The sequence below is a fragment of the Sturnus vulgaris genome, chromosome 1, assembly GCF_052056855.1.
Source record: "Sturnus vulgaris isolate bStuVul1 chromosome 1, bStuVul1.hap1, whole genome shotgun sequence".
NCBI classification, from domain to species: domain Eukaryota; kingdom Metazoa; phylum Chordata; class Aves; order Passeriformes; family Sturnidae; genus Sturnus; species Sturnus vulgaris.
The window spans coordinates 1,234,365-1,240,779 of NC_142243.1; the positions used below are offsets into that span (position 1 = coordinate 1,234,365).

At 66.3% G+C, this 6,415-nt stretch overlaps 1 protein-coding gene across 2 annotated transcripts; it reads left to right on the plus strand.

Annotated features, from left to right (window-relative positions):
- The first annotated feature begins 248 nt into the window (after nucleotides 1-248).
- On the plus strand, nucleotides 249-5,377 carry LOC148225035 (uncharacterized). Of its 2 annotated transcripts, XM_088175052.1 has the most exons (4): nucleotides 249-384; nucleotides 1,997-2,395; nucleotides 3,411-3,614; nucleotides 3,922-5,377. In XM_088175052.1, exons 2-4 carry the CDS (start codon nucleotides 2,008-2,010, stop codon nucleotides 4,950-4,952), a joined length of 1,623 nt encoding a protein of 540 aa, XP_088031178.1. In that variant the 5' UTR covers nucleotides 249-384; nucleotides 1,997-2,007; the 3' UTR covers nucleotides 4,953-5,377. The 2 variants fall into 2 exon arrangements, with proteins under 2 accessions (XP_088031178.1, XP_088031128.1); XM_088175002.1 differs by lacking the exon at nucleotides 249-384 and having other exon boundaries at nucleotides 1,753-2,395.
- The last annotated feature ends 1,038 nt before the right edge of the window (nucleotides 5,378-6,415 follow it).

Genomic DNA, 6,415 nt, shown 5'->3' on the forward strand with positions numbered 1-6,415 from the left:
TTCCCGCGGGGATGATCCCTGCCGGTGGGATGTCCCGTTCCGGTGGGATTGTCCCGATGCGATGTCCCCTCCCACAGAGATGTCCCGTTCCGGTGGGATGTCCCGGTGGGCTGTCCCGTTCCGGTGGGATGTCCCGGTGGGCTGTCCCCTCCCGCGGGGCTGTCCCCGGTGCGCGGTCCCGCCCCCGCCGTGCGCGGCGGTGCCGCCAGGGGGGGCCCGCGGGCGGTGGTGTCGCGCAGGGCCCGCGCCGGCGCTCGGAGGAAATGAAGGCGAGTTCCGCCGAGGCGGGAGCCATTACCCGCCGCCGGACCTGAGCCCCCCCTCCCGCCGCCGCCGGGGCCCCGCTCCGCGCCCCCCGCGCCCCGCACGCCCGTCCCGGCGCAGGTAAGCGCTGCCCCGGGGCCGGGGGGGGGCGGCGGGCCGGGGGGAGCCGCGGGGCCGCGGCCGGTGCCTGCCCCGCGCACCCGCCCGCAGTGGGATCCCGAATGGGGGGGGGGGGCTCCGCGGGGCAGGCCCCGGCCCGGCCGCTTTGTGCCCGGGCAGAGAAGCGCGAACAAAGCCGAGGGAGGGCAACGCGCAGCCCCCCGGGCCCCGCGGGTGTGGGCGCTGCCGGAGGGCCCCGAGGATGGGGAGGGGGCTCGGGGCATGGAAGGGGCCTCGGAGGCACCGCGGGGCTGCGGGCTCTGCGCGGGGCTGCTGCGGTGCTCCCGGGGCTCGGTGGGGGCTGAGGGTGCGATGGGCGCCGTGGTCTTTACTGTGGTCGTCGTGGGAACTTGAGGTGTGCACACCTGGTCCAGGTGTGTACCGTGGCCAACGGCTTCATCATGGCCTTGGAGCGCTTGCTACGGCCAAGGTTTTTGATGTGGTCCCACGTTCCTCAGGAGGAGTTTGGGGTGTTCACGGTGTTTACCATGGCCGAGGTCTTTGCCATGGCCCCACGGTGCTCCCTGGGAGCTCCAAGTGTGCACCGTGGCCGAGGTCTTTGCTGTGTCTGCAAGGTTCTTGCTGGGAGCTTGGGGTGCTCACTGTAGTCAAGGTCTTTTCTGTGGAGCGAGGTCCTCACTGGGCTCTTCAGGTGTTCATCATGGCCAAGGCCTTTGCCAGGGTCTTCATTATGGCCTTGCAACACTTGTCATGGCCTTGGTCATTGTCCTGGTGCCAGGGTGCCCCCTGTGAGCTTGAGCTGCTCCCCATGGCCTCGGGGTGAGCCTTGGCCATGGCCCTGGGGCTCTCACTGTGGCCATGGGTTTCACCATGACCCCAGGGTCCCCACTGGGAGCTTGAGGTGCTCACCTTACTGGGCTCTTGATGTTCTCACCATGGCCATGACCCTGGTCAAGGCCTGCTTCTTGGCCAGGGTCTGGAGGTGCTCACCGTGGCCAACGCCCCTGGACCTGTCCTTCAGGTCTTGGTCAGTGCTGTGGCCCCGAGGCCCTGGCTGCGAAGCTGAAGTGCTCATCCTGCCCAAGACTTTCCCCATCATAGCTGGCATTGCCATGATCCCCTTGCCGTGGCCTTGAGGTGCCCCCATCACCCTCAGCGTGGCCCTGAGGTGCTCCTTGGCCCCTTCTGAGGCAGGTGCTGTGCCCGAGGCGCTCACCACGACCCCTCACCGTGGTCCTGATGCGCAGCACGGCCACGTCCCCGTGGCGGCTGCCTGGAGGGTCCCGGCTGCCTCTGGCTGGAGAGAGCCGGGGGGCCCTCGCCGTCCCCCCGCGCTGCCACCAGCCACCGCTGCCCTTTCCTTTTCTCCCCTCCCAGGTGCTCTCGAGCCGGGCGAGGCGATGCGGTGCGCCCGTGCCGCGTGCTGTGCCGAAGCGGCTCTTTAGATCCTCCCCGGCCCAAGCCTCCCCTGCCATGGATGCCTCCGGGGCTCTTGCTTCGGCTCCCTCCTCCGCGGCTCCCTCGGGCTCCCGCAGCCCCATGTTCCCCCCAGGAGCTGACAGAGAGGAGTGGGGACCGAGGTTCAATTGTGCCCCTTCCACCTCTGCCGCAGCCTCGCAGGCGATGCCAGCGTCTGGCCGGAAGAGGAAGGCCAACTTCTCCAATGACGAGACCGAGACGCTGGTCTGGAATGTGGTCCGGCATTTCAGCGCCCTGTACGGGTCCGAGGCCCTGCGGGCTCACCCCGTGCGGCGGAAGCAGCTCTGGACCCAAATCCAAAGCCGCGTCAACTTCCTGGGCTACACCGAGCGCTCCATCGACGACCTCAAGCACAAGTGGCGCGACCTGCGGCTGGACGTCAAGAAGAAAATCACCTCCAAGAAGCACCTGCCCGTGAACCGCGCCGGGGGGCCGCTCCACAAGCCGCGCCTCACGCCCCTGGAGAAGATGGTGGCTTCCACCTTCCTGCAGGCCAGCCACGACTCGGAGCCCGAGATCATCCTGGACCCAGGTCAGTGGTGGCGGTTCTGCGGGCAGGGGGTGGCCGGCTGTGCTCCCTGAGGGATGTCCGGCCATGCTGGTGTTCTCAGCTGGCTGTTGTGGGTTGTGGAAGGAGACTCTGGGGTTTGTGGTGGGATTGTAGCAGAGTCATGGTCCTGCTTGGTACCCAAGTGCCAGCCACCGAGGTAGGGAACTGCGTGTGCTGGGATTAGAAATCCTCTGTGGAAATAACCTGGGATCAGTGAGTTGTAGAAATCACAGAGTGGTTTGAGTTGGAAGGGATCTTAAAGCTCATCCCGTTCCACCCTGTGCCATGGGCAGGGACACCTTGTGCTACGCCAGGTTGCAACCTGTCCAGCCTGGCCTTGGACACTTCCAGGAATCCAGAGGCAGCCACAGCTTCTCTGGGAAAACTGTGTCAGATCAACAGGATTGGTAGGAGCACCTCAAGCTTTGCAGGAGCGGGTCTTTTTTGTTCTTCTTTTCTTTAATTTGATGCTGTTTGATCCCGAAGTGGTCTCTCTGGTTTCACTGGGGGCATCATAGGCTCAGTCCATGTGGCCCAGACTTGGCTGTCTCTGATCCAGATGCTGGTCATGTGCCAAGCACAGGGCTCTAGGCTGAAGGAAGAAATCCTGTGTAATGGCATGAAGCTGTGCCAGAAGAGGGTTAGGCTGAAAATCAGGGAAAGGTTCTTCCCCCAGAGGGTGCTGGGCACTGCCCAGGCTCCCAGAGAATGGGCACAGCTCCAACCCTGCCAGAGCTCCAGGAGGTTTGGACAACACACTCAGGGATGCACGGGGTGGGATTGTTGGGGTGTCTGTGCAGGGCCAGGAGTTGGATCAGTGAGTCCCTCCCAGCTCAGCTTATTCCCCAACCCCACGATTCTCTGGCACTTGGGGGGTTCAGGATGGTGCTGGGGCAGGCGAGGCTGAGCGATGGCACGGGATGGCCTTGTGGGAGCCTCTGTACCCTGGGGCTGCCGTGTCCCCGTCAGCTGAGGCCACATCCTGTGTGTCCCACAGATCTGTTCTTCCCTGGCGCGTCCAAGCAGCCCTTCATGCACCTGCAGCCTGGCGTGAGCCACCCCAGCATCTACATCGACACCAACGGGCAGCCCTCGGCCCTGCCTGACGTGGAGGGCTCGGCCGTGCCGCGCCTGCCGGGACAGAGCCCCGACCCCGCCGGCGTCTGCGAGTACGGCCGAGGAGAGGGGCAGGGCGGCTCCGGTACGGCGGGAACAGCGCGGCTGGGGGGGCCGGGAGCAGGGCGGGGTGGAGATGGGCTGGGTCTGGATGGACATCCACTGGGAGTGGGGTCCGGATGGAGATCCACTGGGTCAGGATGGAGATCTGCTGGGTCAGAAGGGAGATCTGCTGGCAGCGGGGTTTGGTTGAAGATCCGGTGGCAGTGGGGTTGTGGATCTGCTGGGAGTGGAGTCAGGATGGACATCCTCTGGGATCCACGTGCCAGGGAGGGCCTGGGGCCAGGGCAGTGCTGTGGCTCACCTGAGTTTTCTCTTCTGTCCTCTCCCAGCCGAGTCGGGACCAGAGCTGCGCACTCCAGACGCGTCGGCCATCTCCCCATCCCTGCGAAACGAGTCCCTGGTCTCCTACGCCTCCATGTCGGAGGAGGAGGAACGGGAAGGCCGGGAGGTGGAGAGGGGCCACGGTGGGGCCGCGGGGATGCAGCCGGGGCCCGAGGCCCCCATGTCAGCGGAGGAGGACATGAAACTGTCCCGCCAGGCCATGCTGATCCGCCGGTGCAGCTCCCAGGGCTCCGTCACTTCCCTGCCCGAGGACTCCCTCAACCCCGCGGACGCTCACTCGGACTGGGGACACGAGGGCGCGTCCGACCTGCCCGCCCTGGGCCGCGGGCTCGACTCGGCGCATCCCGAGGAGCAGGCGGGGGGCCCGGGCCCGGAGGTGGGCGCCTTGCCCAGGGTACTGATGGGGCCCACCTGGGAGAAGGCTCCGGCGGAGGAGGAGCCCCCGGCCCGCTCCCCGCTGCACGGCGCCCTGACCGAGGAATCGCTGCCCTCCTCCGCCTCCCCGCCGGGAGACGCCCCGGCCGCCGCCGGCCCCGCCCGCGGGCTGGGCTGCTCCCGCCTGCGCGAGGACCGCCGCGAGAGCTGGAGGACTAGCATCCATCACCTGCTCGACCTGGAGGAGCAGTGGGACCAGCTGTACCACCAGGAGCTGGCCATGTGGCAGGAGGAACGGGCCACCCAGCGCGAGGAGCGGGCGCGCGACCGGGAGCTGCAGTTCCGCCTGCTCGGCGTCCTCACGGACATCCGCGACGAGCTGCGCTACCTGCGCCAGGAGCGCGCCGGCGCCCGCCAGAGCCCGGCCCCGCCGCCCCCCGAGCCCCGCCGCGACCCCAGCCCGCTCCTCGAGCAGCCCAAAGCCGAGCCCAGCTTCCCCGAGCCGCCGGCCGGGAGCTCGGGCTGGGCAGACACCGCCGTGCCCAGCCGGAGCCCGTTCGGTAACCGCGGCCGGGGCCGGCGCCGCGGGCGGCCGCGCGGCTCCGCTTCCCGACACAGACGCCTCTTCCTCACCAACAGCTAGGGACGGGCGGGAGCCGCTCCGCCACGGACACGGAGTGCCCGCGGCCGCCCCGGGGGGACGGTGTGCGGTGACGCGGGCGGCACCCGGATGGATCCCCGCGGGAAGGGACGGAGGACGGGTGGCCGGCGCTGCCCCAAGCCTGCCGCGGGCTCGGAGCGCTCCGGGCAGGTTGCCCACGTGTCCCCCGGGCGAGTTGAGGCGCGGGAGCGCCCCGAGGTGACGCCGCCGTGCCCGCGGGGGACACGTGTGACAGCGCGGCGTGACAGCGCTAGTCCAGTAGGATTTACTACCTGTCGGGGGGTGGGAGTTAGGAACACTTAGTCGCTGACGTGCGAACATTTTATGCAAATCATTTAATGACCTAATTTGCATATAACCATAAAACTTCTGTTAAAAAAAAAAAAGCCTCCAAAAAAACACAGAAATTACCGTTTTGTGTGTCATCTCTGTGTGGGGGTGGGAGCTGGGCCAGTGGGGTCGTTTGACTCATGACTTTGCAGCCCTGAATGGGGACGAGGCCATGGGACAAACGAGCTTCACCCCACTCCTTTGGGGCAGCTCAGCATCCTGGGATCAGGGCTGGGGAACAAGAGCTGTGCTGTCCAGGCTTGGAAACAGCAGCTCACTGGATCTGGAGAGGGGTCAGGGCATGCACATCCTGGGAGGAACGTGGAGGGTCCCCTGCCCAGGACTATTTGGGGTCCCCAGGCAGCTTGCAGTGTCCCCAGTGAGTTCATAGTTTCTCCAGGAAAGTGCAAGGCCCAGCCTGACAAGTTCCAGGAGTGTGTAGTGTCCTGAGGGAGTATCCAAGGTCCCTTGCAGTGTCCCCAGGGAGTGTGGATGGTCCCTGATATCATGTAAGGCCCCTTGGACAGCTTGTAGGGTCCCCAGGCATTGTGTAGTGTTCCCAGAGTGTGTGCAGGATTCCCAGGAAGTGTCCAGTGTCCCCAGCAGCATTTGGGGTCCTCAGGCAAGATGCAGTGTCCCCAGCAGTGTGCAGGGCCCCCAGGGAATGCCCAAGGTCCCCATGGCAAGTACAGTGTCCCCACAGCATGTGCAGTGTCCCCAGGGCACCCTAGCACTGCACCCGTCTCCCCCCTCCATCTCCAGCCTACATCAGGGTGACAGCACTGGGAGCCTCTGTGTCCCCTGTGCTGTCCCCTCCTCCAGGCCCCCAGCACCCAGGGAGGGGACAGTGGGGCAGCAGGGTCACCCAGGAGGATGGTGACACCCAGCTTGGGGACCCCAGGGTGCCTGAGGAAGGGCCCTGGATTCACATGGCTGTGGAGAAAAAAATTGTGTGCAATAACTGCTATCCCCAAATCAAGGGTAGGAGGGACCTGGGGACAGGAAGGACCCAGGGATGGGTCAGTGACAGGAGTGGGGGTCTCCACACAGCCCCACCAGCACGAGGCCACCACAGCCGGTGACTCCTGAGCCCCCACACCCCCGGACCCACAACG

Excerpts from the sequence above, each read along its gene's own strand:
- LOC148225035 (XM_088175002.1), top strand. The coding sequence starts at position 1,858 with ATGGATGCCTCCGGGGCTCTTGCTTCGGCTCCCTCCTCCGCGGCTCCC. Across the intron at positions 2,396-3,410 it reads CGAGATCATCCTGGACCCAG|ATCTGTTCTTCCCTGGCGCG; the intron begins GTCAGTGGTGGC and ends TGTGTCCCACAG. Across the intron at positions 3,615-3,921 it reads AGAGGGGCAGGGCGGCTCCG|CCGAGTCGGGACCAGAGCTG; the intron begins GTACGGCGGGAA and ends GTCCTCTCCCAG.